The sequence below is a fragment of the Chiloscyllium plagiosum genome, unplaced genomic scaffold, assembly GCF_037043375.1.
Source record: "Chiloscyllium plagiosum isolate Xiang-an unplaced genomic scaffold, Cpla_swu_hap1 HiC_scaffold_24, whole genome shotgun sequence".
In the NCBI taxonomy this organism is placed as follows: domain Eukaryota; kingdom Metazoa; phylum Chordata; class Chondrichthyes; order Orectolobiformes; family Hemiscylliidae; genus Chiloscyllium; species Chiloscyllium plagiosum.
The window spans coordinates 50,624,352-50,640,747 of record NW_028270162.1 but is presented as its reverse complement, the minus strand read 5'-3'; the positions used below and the strand labels follow the sequence as shown (position 1 = coordinate 50,640,747).

The 16,396-nt window shown below is 42.5% G+C and overlaps 1 protein-coding gene across 6 annotated transcripts in view; it reads left to right on the top strand.

The window, feature by feature from the left end:
• LOC122562796 (oxysterol-binding protein 2-like) overlaps window positions 1–16,396 on the top strand; it is a 343,122-nt gene that overhangs the window by 274,418 nt on the left and 52,308 nt on the right. For 5 of the 6 annotated variants that reach the window (XM_088000163.1, XM_088000162.1, XM_043715995.2 and 2 more), the window contains 3 exons: window positions 39–86; window positions 12,788–12,905; window positions 14,228–14,294. In XM_088000163.1, the coding sequence (XP_087856289.1) occupies window positions 39–86; window positions 12,788–12,905; window positions 14,228–14,294 (233 nt within the window). The remainder of the gene's footprint in view (window positions 1–38; window positions 87–12,787; window positions 12,906–14,227; window positions 14,295–16,396) is intronic. The other variant, XM_043715996.2, reaches the window with a different exon arrangement.

Below are 16,396 nucleotides of genomic sequence, written 5' to 3'. Positions count from 1 at the left end.
AAATGAATGAGAGTCTTTCTTTTGCACGCCTTCACAAGGGAGCTGGACCAGTTCTTGGCTGGGGCAGAGATCACATCCTATAAAAGGTAGGTGGATTACAGTTAATGTGTACATTGCCAGTGTGATTTTTATTTTGAGTTGTTGTCAATGTCTAAGGCTTGTGGGGAGGTAGACAGCATCTAGTTGCAATACTTTATGCACCCCAAGTATTGGAGAGATATGATAGATCAGTCAGTCTTTTCCGGTATGTCATTTGTTGTCAGTTCATACTTAATTTTGCATTAACTTTAGCACAGTCTAACACACTGGTTTGTCTAGAACTCAAACAGTGTGCAGGGGGGAAATCTTAACTCGCATTTAACACACTATGCATTACAGTTTTATTCAAATATATATCGTGCTGCATGCAGAATGTGTGATGACAGCTCCGCCGTGAGGAAAGGCTTGATTTAAATATACCGAATTACAGAATTTGTAATAAATATTCTAACTTGTTCATTAACATAACTGATTGTCACACAGTTTTCAGGCTGTGTATAGTTTATAATTAGCTGATCAGTTTAGAAAGTTGGACATTTTCCGACTGAAATGTATCTCTTTTTGGAGGTTTGAGCTTTACTTCATTCTTGTCAGATACAAGTTGATATATATTTAAATATTCACAGTATTTCCTGCCTAATAAATGATTTCAGCTAAGTGCTTTTTGATTAAAATATACCGTAATGCCGTTACACTTGAGACCAACAAATCAGGCCGCTGAGTTACATTGCCAATCTCCGGGTAATTTTGTGTTAATTGTACAGCAGAATTTGACAATTATTATAAAATGCAAATTGATGATTCTCCCACCTCTTCATCACCTAAATTAGCACAACTGACATCGGTTGTAACAGACACTTGAACTGAATTTGAGGATGTGCTAGGCATGGAATCCTGTGGTGATAAGTGCCATATTATCTCTTATCTGCAGTGATGATTTTTAGCAACTTGAATATCTTTGCAAATGATTTGAGAGTTGATTGAGTGCAATGAAATAGCCCCATGATTTCTGATGGTATCTAATCCTGATAGGATTACTGCCAGTTGACTTCTTGATGACAGATCTTGACAACAAATGAATAACTTTTATGTTTAACTTCTTGCAAAAAGGACAGATTCTATTCTGTGTAGTAATGCTGCCTAGGTGATGTGGAACACTATTTGCCTGTTGCTCTGCTGTTCATCCTGTCCCCCTCTGTCTGCCTGCGTATGACACATGTGCACCCCGTACGTCTGAAATGTTGACTGAAATACCAGTAAATCATATAGTAGCTGAGTCTGCAGTTTAACGTTCAGGATGATATCAGGGTGAAATGCATTAATTTATAAGAGCAGATTTCATGGGCAAGGAATGTATTTCCTTGAGTATAGAAGATTAAGGATTGTTTGTAATGAAGATGTTTAATCTGATTAAAGAAAATGTTAAGGGAGGTATTGAAAAACTATCAGGGAGTAGCGTGTTTTTAGAAGATTTGTAGCTCAGGTTGAGGTTCTGGATGTATGATTGCTCGCTGAGCTGGAAGGCTCATTTCCAGACGTTTCATCACCCTACTAGGTAACATCTTCAGTGGGCCTCCGGGCGAAGCACTGCTGATGATTCCTGCTTTCTATTTATATGTTTGGGTGTCTTTGGGTCAGTGTCACTTCCTGTGGTGATGTCATTTCCTATTCTTTTTCTCAGGGGTGGTAGATGGGGTCTAACTCAATGTGTTTGTTGATTAGAGTTCCAGTTGAAATGCCATGTTTGGCTTGTCCTAGGATGGATGTGTTGTCCCAGTCAAAGTGGTGTCCTTCCTTATCTGTATGTAAGGATACTAGTGAGAGAGGGTCATGTCACTTTGTGGCTAATTGATGTTCATGTATCCTGGTGGCTAGTTTTCTGTAAGTAGTGTTCGTTACAGTTCTTGCACGGTGTTTTGTAAAAGATATTAGTTTTGCTTGTTGTCTATATAGGGTCTTTCAAGTTCATTAGCTGCTGTTTTAGTATGTTGGTGGGTTTGTGGGCTACCATGATGCCAAAGGGGTATATATATCCTGCAGGATGTGGGAAGTCATACGTGTGCCGTTTGTCCAACTGAATGGATTTGCAGGGAAGGGTCATCTGCTGGGGAACACTGAGTCAGCCAGCAGCTGGAGTCATGCTGAGCATTTGTAAGGCAGACAACTATAGTAGATTAGGAGTGTACAGGCAGAGAAGGAACGGGTGACTGGCTGGTAGTCTAAGAGAACTAGTCAGGCAATTCAGGGGTCCCCTGAGTGTATCTTACTTGCTAAGCAGTTTTCCACTTAGGATAGTGGTGAAGGGCAATGATTTCTCAAAGGAATGCAACCAGACCAAGTTAATCTGGGCGCCTCAACTGTACAGGAGTGGAGGAAGATGAGTGGGAGAGTAACACTGGCAAGGGATTCCACAGATAGGTGATTCTGAGGCAGAAAGCATGACTCCGGGATGGTATGTTGCCTTGCTGGTCCCAGGATCAAGGAACCCAAGAAGGAACTGCATGGCAACCTTCTGTAGGAGGTTGGACTGCCCACATTGGTGCTAATGACATAGGTAGGAATGGGGATGTGGTGTTGGAAGCAGATTTTAAGGAGTTAGGAAGGAAATGAAAAAGCATGACTTCAGGTACAGTAATCTCAGGATTACACCCTATTCCACATGCTAATGAACATGTGGTTGGAGAATTGCTGTAGGTGGGAGGACATTTGTTTTTTGAGGCATTGGCATCTGTTCTGGGACTGGTGTGACTTGTACAAATTGGACGAGTTACATCTTAACAGGACTGGAACTAATATCATCTTTTCCTTCAGCTCCTCCTTCCTAAATGTCAAATATATTTAAATATTCAGTTCCTGGACTTCAGTGTGGTATTAACTGGGGGATTAGAGAATCATGTCGAATTGGTAACTCAAAATCATGAGACACCTCATTCTGCAAATAGCCTGGATAAATCTAATGACCACTCATGCTGTGGTGGATGAGTTTCTAGAGTGTGGTAAGGATAGTTTTGTAGAATAGTATATTAAGGATTACTTTTGTGTAGGAAATCTTCCAGAATTAAAAATCCAAGGGATTGGGGGGGATGAGGAATTGAAGACATTTAGTATTAGCAAGAAGGTTGAAGAAATTAATGGGACTAAAGGCTGATAAGTCTGTGGTATCTGATACTCTACATCCCAGAGTGTTAAGAGAAGTAATTGTGGAGCCAGTAGATACACAGGTGCTTATTCTTCCAAAATTGTATAAATTATGGAATGGTATGCTGACTGGAAAGTAGCTAATGTCACCCCACAATTTAAGAAGGGAAGGAGAGAGAAAATGGGAATCGCAAACCTGTTGGCCTTGCGTCAGCAATAAGGAAAATGCTAGGGTCTGTTATGAAAAGATAGAGACCTGGATAACAATAACATGATTAGGCACAGTCCGTTTGGACTTATGGGAATTTAACAATATGGGAAAGCCACTTAGGATTATGATAAAGAGTATTGTTTTTAGCCAGCAATTTGGGTACATTTGAAATTCTGTACCACAGTGGATTGTGAAAGTTCAGTCATTGAGTATATTTAAAGTAGAGATTGATAGATTTCTAAATACTAATGGTATAAAGGCATGTGGGGAGAAAGGCATTGATCTGGATCATCAGCTAGAATCTAATTGAATGGAAAAGCAGATTCAATGGACTGAATGATATATGCCAACTCTTATGTTTCTATTTAGTGTGCGAAATGAAGTTGAGATATCGATCAGCTATAATCTAATTAAATAGCAGAAAGAGGCTACAGTCAAGTGGCTTACTCCCTGTTCCTGTGTTCAGAAAAGTAGAATGAGGCAGGCTGACCATTATTGGCCTACATGACTCTGGAATCTGTTAGGAAGAGATTGGAACCCTACTTTCTGCACTGCACAGACATCTGGCGATGAGATGCATTTGTATCACATGTGCCCTCACCTCTCCTGAAACAGACTGGGGCTGGAGTTGGGGACACATGAAAAGCAAAAGCAGATGGCTCCCAAAAACTATAGATGATACTAGAAAGATAAAAATGGAGAGAGAGAGATGGAGCAGCAATCATCAGAGTTATTATTATTGAAGAATCTGTGCAAGAAAAAGGGGGCTACACAGTGTCAGCATCCTGCTTTCTAGAAAATGATTGGATATGTTTTGACTTGTGAGCAAGAGAATGGATCAGCTGAAGCAGGCAATCAAATTCTGTCATTGGTGTTTAACAATGAGCTGAAAATGTCCTTCTTGGCATAAAGATTGAAGGTGGACGGTGAAGAGCCTCCCCTCCTTTGGGAGTACTGTGCTCTAAATGACTTGCAAGACATTTGATTTCACATCATGCGTCCAGGAGGCTGCCAGTACATGTTTGGAATACAGAGCGACTCATCATCATTCAGAGTGAAGGCAGAAGCTTTGGATTGTGACAGCAAAATAACTCCAGCATTACATAGACAGTGTCTAATACATATTAAAAATGCACAATCCAAAATCTGATTAAAGTGTTACAAACCAGCCAATGTATTTCAGTTAAAATTTTACTGAAATATTACAAAATAGTATAAATTATCAAAGCTTTGTTTTATAAATTAACATGTTAATTATTGAAAAGAATATTTATGAGCTTGTTATACCTGCATAGTCTATGCAGGAGCAATTTGTCCTTTATCACAATGGGGGTAATTTTGGAATTGGGTGCTGGGTATTGGGGAGATGATGGCCTAGTGGTATTATCCAGAGGCCCAGGTAATGTTCTGGGGACCTGAGTTTGAATCCTGTCGTGGCAGATGGTGGAATTTGAATTCAAACAAGAAGAATTTGAATTAAGAATCTAAAGAGAAAGTGAGGCCTGCAGATACTGGAGATCAGAGTCAAAGAGTGTGGTGCTGGAAAAGCACAACAGGTCAGGCAGCACATGAAGAGCAAGAGAATCGACATTTCTGGCATAAGCCCTTCATTCCAGGCCCACATCGTGGTTGACTCTTGACTACTCCCGGGGCTGGGCAATAAATGCTGGCCTTGCCAGTGACATCCTCATCCCATGAATAAATTTTTAAAAAGGTATAAAATGGAGGTGTACAGCCACCCCTGTACACCTCTGCCAATATTCATTTCCACAGTCCCCAGTAGCACAAAATCATAATTACCTTCATGGTTGTCTTATTATGTAATATATCCAGAAGCAGAGCTTTCAAGAATGTATGCAGCAAGTTGAATGAGATATTGTCACATGAAATGTTATTTAATCTACTGCTGAGTTGAAGCTCAACTAAATCTAGTCTACTGAATTATAATCTTAACTATTTCACTCAATCTAATCTACTGTATTTGCTGATCACTGTGTGGTCTTTTCTACACTGCAGAGATGAAACACAGGCTGGTCGATCACTTTGCGGAACAGCTATGTTCTGGCCTCAAAATGACTCTGAGTTGCTAGTTACCTGTCACTTAAACACACCACCATGTTCTCTGGCCACCCTTTGTCTCGGGCTTGCTGCAGTGCTCCAGTGAGGCTGAGTGCAGGCTGGAAGAACAAAATCACATTTTCCACTGGGGACTCTGCAGCCTTCAGGACAGAATATCAAGTTTAATAACTTTAGAACCTGAACACCATCTTCCAGGTCCTTTACCCACTCCCACACCACAGGCCTTTTCATAACGTGTGCTGCTTTTAGCACAACCAACTCGTTTTCACCTATTTATTGTCACCATTAGCAGTTCTTCTCTCTCCCTGGCTTACTACTATCCATCTCTTTGCCTAACTGCCTTTCTTTTCCCCTCAGCTCTGACTCCACGTATCGCATATTCCTTTTCCCCTTTTCCCGATACAGCCTTTCCCGAGCTATCGTCAATTCTGAAGGAGGAGCACTGGACTTCCAAGTCACAATAATGAGTATTTTTAGAATAGATTAATTACAGAGTGGAAACAGGCCCTTCGGCCCAACAAGTCCACACCGCCCCACGGAAGCGCAACCCACCCATACCCCTACATTTACCCCTTACCTAACACTATGGGCAATTTAGCATGGCCAATTCACCTGGCCTGCACATCTTTGGACTGTGGGAGGAAACCGGAGCACCCGGAGGAAACCCACGCAGACACAGGGAGAACGTGCAAACTCCACACCGTCTGAGGTGGGAATTGAACCCGGGTCTCTGGCGCTGTGAGGCAGCAGTGCTAACCACTGTGCCACCGTGCCGCCCTGAAGCATGACCAGAAACTCTGGCAACAGAGGGTGTGAGTCGTGGATAGGAATTGAATGTCCTGCAGAAATCCTAAATATAAATTCACACTCTAATGAGTTTACTTTGATTCTGATCGCTCCAATTAACATTCTCTGCCCTTTAGAAAGTGAAATGTGACCTTGTTGAAACTCAAATATTTTGAGGAAACTTGAAGAAAATTTGTTCTACAAATTTTTTTGGAATTATATATTTGGATAGCAGTGGAATTTTAGTCATAAAGTGCTTGGAACACTGTTGGTAGGTTTTTGAACATGAATTGACAAAGGCAAAGGGGATAAGGCAGGAAAGTAGAGTTAATCTACCTTAACTTGAATGATTAAAGCTAATCAATCATGAGTTCATGAACGGTCTAGCAGAAGAGAGGGACTGCTCCTAATAATACTTTGTTCTTATATCCTTCTCATTATCATGCTGCTACCTGAAGAGAGTGTAATATGTTTGTTTAATGATCAGTTGTCACACTATGTGAGATGATGAATAAATGCATATCTAATTGCCAGATGGTTTGTGTGTGTGTGTGTGTGTGTGTGAGAGGAGAGAGACAGTGTAAATTGTTGAGGGAGACACAATAAACTTCAGGCAGAAAAACCTTTCATTGTTTTGAGTTTACCAATTCAAATACACATCATTTTTGATTGTGTAGACATTCTCCTTAATCCTACCTTTTTATTTGGTGCCGCCTTGGTTGCCTCACTTGAGGAGGGATATAGTTGTATTGCAGGCAGCTTAGAGGAGATTCACTAGATTGACTTCAGAGATGAGTTTTGATTAGAGTGGTGCTGGAGAAGCACAGCAGGTCAGGCAGCACCCGAAGAGCAGGAAGAACCGATATTTCGGCAAAAGTCCTTATTCCTGACGTCGATTTTCCTGCTCCTTGGATGCTGCCTGACCGGCTGTGCTTCTCCAGCACTACTCTAATCTTGACTCTAATCTCCAGCATCTGCAGTACCCACTTCTTCCTCAGAGATGAGTTTGTCTTATGAAGAGAGATTGAGCCGTTTAGGCCTATTCTGCCTAATGTTTAGAAGGTTTGGGGGTGACAAACAAACATATTTCTGCTTGTAGGGCAATCTAGAATGAGAGGTCATAATTTTTAGGATAAGGAGTAGCACATTTAAAACTGAGATGAGAAATTACTTCTCTCAGGGTCATGAATTTGTGGAAGTCGCTAAGCCAGAGTGCGGTGGATGCTGGGACATTAAGTAAATTTGAGGAGGAGGAAAGTAATTTTTAATTAGTAATTAGTTGAAGAGTTACGAGGAGCAGGCAGAGAAGTGGAGTTGAAGCCCAAGATGAGATCAGCTGTGATTGCTTTGAATTGTTGGAGCAAGCCGGAAGGGCTGAATTGCCTTCTCCTGCTCTTAGTTCTTATGTTGGTCTGATGGATGTGATCACATTCACAGCTGTGTTAGCTATACAGACTCTAGTTACACAGTTCATTGGAGGAGTCAACAAATGCTCACAATATAAACTTCCTTTCCCCCTTTTTTTTATAGCTACAGGAGAAAGCATTCTTCAAATCTGTAAGCTTGTAGGAGAGATTTTAGTTTGCATGTTCCTGCCAGCCTTTTAACAATCCCAATTAGAGTTATTTGGCAGTGCAATATATCAATATCAACAGGACAGTTCTGGGCTCAAGGACTACTTCATGATTGGAGTACATCAACCAGCTGGAATCTCATTGGAACACTACGGAAGATTAGATTACTTAGTGTGGAAACAGGCCCTTCAGCCCAACAAGTCCACACCGACCCGCTGAAGCGCGATCCACCCAGACCCATTCCCCTAACTCCACACACAGTCGCCTGAAGTGGGAATTGAACCCGGGTCTCTGGCGCTGTGAGGCAGCAGTGCTAACCACTGTGCCACCGTGCCGCCACTTTAAAGCAATCGCCAACCCTGACACAGCACTGCAAACTTCGCTGGCTGGCCCACCTCAGCACTACACTTGGTCAGTGCAGGGATTGAACCCACGACCTTGACGTTATTAACACCATGCTCTAACCAGACGATGCTAACCCTTAAATGAGTCTCATACTAAGATCTGCTTGACATTAGAATGCAGTGATAGTTTCTTAGTCCATATTGGAAAGTGGATTTGGATAAGGACAGAATGGCTTTGGCCATTCTCCACCAGTGTGATCCAGTGCATTGCTGCCAATATGTTGAAAATAGCAAACTGGGGAGACATGGGGAGTGGGGGAAATCGGATGGCCCCACCCTAACACAATTCTTAAATAATCAAAATGTCTTTCCTGTTTGGGGACAAACCAAAGGGTTCCTCAGATAGCCTTAAATTAATCATTTTTAATGGCAGGGATGTGCTGAATTGTCTCCATGATTGATTGATGTCATTGCCACAAGATGCTATACAATGGTCTGGTTATTTTTCTTCTTCAGACAGTAATAAGTTATGGTGTGTTTTATATTGATTTCTCTGGGAAGGCTCAGTGGTTGGCACCACTGTCTCATAGCGCAGGGACCCAGGTTCGATTCTAGCCTTGGGCAACTGTCTGTGTGGAATTTGCACATTCTGTCTGTGTGAGTTTCCTCCAAGTGATCCAGTTTCCTCCCACAGTCCAAAGGTGTGCAGGATAGGTGGCTTGACCATGCTAAATTATCCATCGGGTCCAGGGATATGTAGGTCAGTTGGACTAGCCATCAGGAATACTGTAATAGGGTAGGGGGTCGGTCTCTTTGGAGGGTTGGTGTGGACTGAATGGGCCAAATGGCCTGCTTCCACACTGTAGGGATTATATCATGGAGCAAGGATCAGAAATGCTGAACAAAAGGGCCTTCCTGAAGTGCAGAGCAAGCAGTCGAGCCCAGGGCTCCATGGAGCATTGCTATGACTATGACCATTAGGTCAGATTAGAGGAAATCAGTTACCTCTGATTAACCACTATGTAAGCACAAGTCATCACACGTTCTTTCTAACAGTAAGGTTGTTGTAAAGGGCCTAGACCTGGGAGAAGTCCTGACGCCATTGGCTGCATCAATCTATTTGAATTCATTGGGTTAAATATCTCTGAATCATATGAATCATAGTCATCATAGTAATATTCAAAGTTTGTGAGAAGATTTGTAGCTCGGGTGCTCGTTGTTGTGGTTCTGTTCGCCGAGCTGGGAATTTGTGTTGCAGACGTTTCATCCCCTGTCTAGGTGACATCCTCAGTGCTTGGGAACCGCCGGTGAAGCCCTTCTGTGATGTTTCCTCCGGCATTTATAGTGATTTGAATCTGCCGCTTCCGGTTGTCAGTTCCAGCTATCCGTTGCAGTGGTCGGTATATTGGGTTACTGCAACGGACAGCTGGAACTGACAACTGGAAGCAGCAGATTCAAACCACTATACATGCCAGAGGAAACATCACAGAAGCGCTTCACAGGAGGCTCCCTAGCACTGAGGATGTCACCTAGACAGGGGACGAAATGTCTGCAACACAAATTCCCAGCTCAGCGAACAGAACCACAACATCATTGTAATATTTCAAGCAACTGATCTGTTTGGGATGGGTTTTCTTGTCATGAAAGGTCAAGTTTCATTCTATAAAATGGTGTTATGAAGAGAGAGTCTACCTGAATGTTGAATGTCCACATATTGTCTGTGGATGTCCTTTCGACTGAGGAGGATGTCAGCTCAGGGAGGGTTGTGGGTTTCTGTTTATCTTCATATGGCTGTACAGACTGATTCTTGACCCATGTATCTTCAGGCGCATTAGGCTGGACAAGTCCAAACCTGGAGATATTTTCTAATCAACCTGTTCAGAGATATTATTACACACCTCTGGAGCAGGTGGGACTTGAACCCAGGCCTCCTGGTTGAGGTAGGGACACTGCCAGTACACCTCAAAAACTCTTAAAGTCCGAACTGGTAAGTTGACCGTCTGGGATCGATCAATCAGTGCTCAGAATAAATGGGAGGTAGAATATCTGGCTAACCAGGTGCGGTTGATATAAGTTTTGTTTTGGCAACATTCCAAGCCAGACTAAATTTCTTGTCTACAGAATTGAACAGATTGGGAGTGTTTTGTAACCCTGGAGCAGAGTGAGCAACACTAGCTCATCATCTGCACATTGTAGACCATGTCTATCTATGGTGTCAGTTTGGCACAGAGGTGGCTCAGTTTAGGAAGTTTTCTATCTAGGTGGATTTTAATGCTGACTCCAGAGGATATTTGATCTTTTCGATGAGTAACCACTGTCAAGAAGACTGCAAACAGTAAGGGGGCTATCATAGATCCTGCCTTAGCCCTGTTTGGATTTTGAAGGCATCTGTTTCCCCATCACTATTAATGTATCTGACTATTATGTTTTTAAAAATGTGCTAAAATAATGTTTAATGTGCCACTGGCAAGTTATGTTTGACAAATTGAACTTCTATTTGAATAATTGTAATATGGCAACCAGTTTTCACACAGCAATCTCCCAAAAATAGCAATGGGTTAATGACCAGATAACCCACTTTAGCAATCATCTGTTGTATATAATTGATGGGAACCGTATTCCTATCGGGACTGCAGGAAGTGACTCATTCCATACAGAGATTTTTGTTTTGTGACAACTCCGTTTGGTCACTTGGAGCTCTTTTTCATCAGGCAGAATGGATAGTTGTTACACCAATCAATCTGACATATTGCTCCTCACATTCAATCTGCCCTAAACTTTAATTGAAGTGTCACTCCTTATTCTGACATATTCATCCATAAATAGGGCTGGAACATAAGAAATGTTTTCTGTTCCTGATGTGTTCGTGTATTAACAGTGCACAAGTCCAGCTGAAAGCCATTGTTTACAGCTCAGCAATAAGTTGGTATTTCCATTTGGAAAGGCAGTGAGGATGAACAACGGGAGATGGATATGTTATGAAGGAAGCATTAGAGGTGCTTACTCAATCACAGTACGTTTAATTGCAATACAATTAGAGATCTGCAGTCTATGTCTCACTTTGATAGTCATAGCATGGAAACAGACCCTTCAGTCCAACTTGTCCATACCAACCAAATATCCTAAATTCATCTAGTCCCATTTGCCAATATTTGGCCCATATCCTTCTAAACCATTCCTATTCATCCAGATGCCTTTGAAATGTTGTAATTGTACCAGCCTCCACCACTTCCTCTAGCAGCTCATTCCATTCACGCACCACCCTCTGCATGAAAATGTTACCCCTTAGGGTCCCTTTTAAATCTTTCCCTTCTCATCTTAAACCTGTGTCCTCTAGTTTTGGACTCTGCTAACCTGGGGAAGAAACCTTGACTGTTCACCCTATCTATGCCCTCATGATTTTGTAAACTGCTACAAGATCAACCCTCCGCCTCCGATATTCCAGGGAAAATAGTCCCAACCTATTTAACCTCTCTCTATAGCTCAAATCCCCTAACCCTGGCAACATCCTTTAAATCTTTTCTGAACCCTTTCAAATTTCACAACATCCTTCCTATTACAGGGGGACCAGAATTGAATGTAGTATTCCAAAAGTGGCCTAACCAATGTCCTGTACAGCCACAACATGACCTCCCAACTCCTAAACTCGATGCTCTGACCAATAAAGGAAAGTATACCAAACGCTGCCTTCACTATCCTGTCTATTTGCAACTCCATTTTAAAGGAGCTATGAACCTGCACTCCAAGGTCTCTTTGTTCAGCAACACTTTCTAGGACCTTACCATTAAGTGTATAAGTCCAGTCCTGATTTGCCTTTCCTAAATGCAGCACCTCACATTTATAGAAATTAAACTCTATTTGCCACTCTTTGACCCACTGGCCCATCTGATCAAGGTCCTGTTGTACTCTGAGGTAACCTTCTTGGCTGTCCACTACACCACCAATTTTGGTGTCATCTGCAAAATTACTAACCGTACTTCCTATGTTCACATCCAATTCATTTATATCAATGACAAGAAGCAGTGGACTCAGCACCGGTCCTTGTGGTACACCACAGGTCACAGACCTCCAGTCTGAAAAGCAACTTTTGACCACCCTCTAACTTTGAGCCAGTTCTGTATCTATAACCTTGCTAGCCAGTCTGAGATGCGGAATGTTGTTGAGTTGACCTTCCAGACCCGTTTGCTGTTTTTAAAGAATCTCTGCTTACCTTTCTATCAAAGTGTTGTTACACCTGTGGGAAATCCCTCCACATTATTTTACCAAAGTTGCAATGATAGTTTAGTAAAGAAACTGTTGGTTGAACCTTGGAGGTTTAGTTGAAAAGAGGCACTCTCCCTCATTCCCTGGGGTTTCCACCTTGTGGTGAGGAGAATCCCACCAGGGTATCAGTACATTTTGATTTGACATTCCATAGAGGAAATATTTGCAGAGGCTGAGGTTATATAGGAGCATCTCCGTGTTCCTTGTAACATGTGTAGCAATTGATGCAGTGTGGACAGAGTTAATAAGGTATTTGGTTCCCACCACTGACTTTAATCAGCACATGGTTATCAAGGAAAATTGCAGTGTGTGCATTTTCCACTGTTTTCTAATGTATGTGCATTTAAATGCAGCGAGAGTGCGTCACGTGAAAGGGGAAACTAGTGATGAAGATGAGGAGACTGAATATTTCGATGCCATGGAGAATGCACCAGAATTTATTACAGTAACCACCGATCCCACAAAGCACAGGCAAGTGATCATTTTGGGGAATTGATGGAATGGAGAGAGCTGGTCGATGTGAATGAAACACTGCACTGTCAAGGCTGTACATGCAGATAGGAACGCATGCACCGTGCAAACATTTAGAAACTTATCCATAAACATACACATTTGAAGATGAACAAATTTCTTTAATGCAAAGTTCATTCCCTCAACCTGTCTACAGATCTTCAGTTGTCATATCTACACGTTAATGCACTCCCAATACTTTGTGCAAGTTCTCAACTTTACACTCAGGCTTGAGGCCCCACAGTGACATCAAACTGACACGTGAGCAAACCATCCAGTTCACAACAAGTTTCTCTGCTGCGCTGCAGATTCTGTTGTGCCAAGAAAGTCAATACTTGATGGGGATCACATCCTGAATGATCATTTTTGTGAGTGAACTTTAGTGAGTGTTTACAGGCTATTTAGTCCTGGCGGGCATCACAACTAAAGCCATCACTGCACTGAAATCAAACCAAGCCATTTTGCATGATTAGGAGCAGAAATCCTGATTGCTTTCATTCTAAACCCAGAGCCGGTTGGGCTAGCAACAGCAGCTGAGATCAAAACAGAGCTTCCGAATGTTTCAGATGTATGGACCAAAACATTCTTAGACAATATCTTGGTCACTTGAGTAGCTTAGTTCTGTGATTGAATCTATTGGTGTGTTTTCATTCAGGTCACCGAAGCACTGCAAGGATTAACTCACCTTTCAGGAGCATGCTTGCTACGTTTCCTCAGAAAAGCAAACCTTGCATTTAGATTAGTATCTTTCATATTCCAGATTTTACCAAAGTTCTTTACAGCTAATGCAGTACTCTTGGAGTCAGTACTATTATAATGCAGGAAATGCAGCAGCCAATTTGGGCACAGTAAGATCCCACAATCAACAATCTGATACTGTTTAGGTGTTGAAATAGTGCCACATGGTCTGCACCAAGGAGGGGCTTTGGCTTAATGTTACTCTTGAAAGATGGCAACTACAACACCACAGTGCTTCTTTAATACCTCTCTTGAATGTCACCTTTGACTTTGGGCACTTAAACTCCTGAAGCAGCTCTTGAACTCAGTTGATCAGGGAAGGGATCCTCCCATTCCTAGCCTCTCTGGTTTATGCATAACTTCAGTCTCTCTGTGTAGCGCCCCCCCCCCCCCCCCCCCCCCCCCCCCCAAGCAAGTAGAGATATATGGTAAATGTTGCCTTTCCAGCATCAGCCACGTGCCAAGAACTAATATGTTATGCTTAGCCCGGAGTATAAATGCTGGCATTCCTGTGTTTAGATCTCTTGACTTGTGTTTATTTGCAGGCGTACAGGAAGTAATATCAGTGGAACCAGCAGTGATCAGACTGAAACCTGGAACCTGGATGACCATGTGAGTAAAAGCTATCTGACCTCCCTGCAACAGCCCCCATCACCCTGGAAACATTGGATTTGAAAAGTTTTCCCTTCTAAACTCCCAGTGGGGAGTTTCACCAACTGAGAGCTGACTTAAATCAACAGTTGGGGTAAAAACAATAACTGCAGATGCTGGAAACCAGATTCTTGATCAGTGGTGCTGGAAGAGCACAGCAATTCAGGCAGCATCCAACGAGCAGCAAAATCAACAGTTATACAGTCAATGGTGTACACACACCCAGATTCACAAGAATGGGAAGAGTTTGGGTCCCACCCTCATTGTAAGTCCCATCCAATGTTACTCTCTGTTGGCTGGTAAAAGTTGGTGGTCATTAGTTGGTCATGAAACATTGGATGACCACTTACTGGAGTCCTTGTTAAATGGGTCTCTAGCAGATGAACCTACTAGAGAAGGTGCAAAACTTGACCTATGCTTGAGAAATAAGGCAGGGCAAGTGACTGAGGTGTTAGTGGGGGAGCACTTTGGGGCCACTGATCAAAATTCTATTAGTTTTAAAATAGTGATGGAAAAGGATAGACCTGATCTAAAAGTTGAAGTTCTAAACTGGAGGAACGCCAACTTTGACAATATAAGGCAAGAACTTTCGAAAGCTGATCGGTTGCAGATGTTCGCAGGTAAAGTGACTGCTGGAAAATGGCCTTCTAAAATGAGATTGAGAGTCCAGAGACAGTGTATTTCTGTGAGAGTGAAAGGCAAGGCTGTTTGGTGTAGGGAATGCTAGATGACCAGATAAATTGAGATTTGGTGAAGAAAAAGAAGGAAGCCAATGTCAGGTATAGACAAGATAGATCGAGTGAATTCTTAGAAGAGTATAAAGGCAGTAGGAATATACTTGAGGGAAATCAGGAGAGCAAAAAGGGGACATGAGATAGCTTTGGCAAATAGGGTTAAGGAGAATCCTAAGGGACTTTATAAATACATTAATGACAAAAGGGTACCTAGGGAGAGAATAGGGGACTTCAAAGATCAGGAAGGTGGCCTATCTGTGGAACCGCAGGACATGGGAGAGATACTAAAAGAGTATTTTGCATCAGTGTTTACTATGGAGAAGGACATGGAAGATAGAGAATGTCGAGAAATAGATGGTGACATCTTGAAAAAAATATCCATATACAGAAGAGGAAGTGCTGGATGTCTTGAAACACATAAAAGTGGATAACTCCCCAGGACCTGATCAGGTGTCCCCTAGAATTCTGTGGGAAACGAGGGAAGTGATTGCTGGGTCCCTTGCTGAGATATTTGTATCATCGATAGTCACAGCTGAGATGCTGGAAGACTGGAGGTTGGCTAACGTGATGCCACTGTTTTAAAAAAGGTAGCAAGGACAAGCCAGGGAACTATAGACCAGTGAGCCTGACATCGGTGCTGAAAATGTGTTGCTGGAAAAGCGCAGCAGGTCAGGCAGCATCCAGGGAACAGGAGAATCGCGTTTCGGGCATAAGCCCTTCTTCAGGAAAGAAGGGCTTATGCCTGAAACGTCGATTCTCCTGTTCCCTGGATGCTGCCTGACCTGCTGCGCTTTTCTAGCAACACATTTTCAGCTCTGATCTCCAGCATCTGCAGACCTCACTTTCTCCTCCAGTCTGACATCGGTGGTGAGCAAGTTGTTGGAGGGAATCCGGAGGGACAGGGTTTACAGGTATTTGGAAAGGCAAGAACTGATTAGGACAAGTCAACATGGCTTTGTGCACGGGAAATCATGTCTCCCTAACTTGATTGAGTTTTTTTTTGAAGAAGTACCAAAGAGGATTGATGAGGACAGAGCAAGAGATGTGATCTATATGGACTTGAGTAAGGCATTCGACAAGGTTCCTCATGGTAGCATGGAATACATGGAGAACTAGCCATTTGGATACAGAACTGGTTCAAAGGTAGAAGATAGAGGGTAGTGGTGGAGGGTTGGAGGCCTGTGACCAGTGGAGTGCCACAAGGATCAGTGCTGGGTCTCCATTTAGATAAATGATTTGGATGTGAACATAGGAGGTATAGTTAGCAAGTTTGCAGATGACACCAAAATTGGAGCTGTAGAGGACAGCAAAGAAGGTTACCTCAGAGTA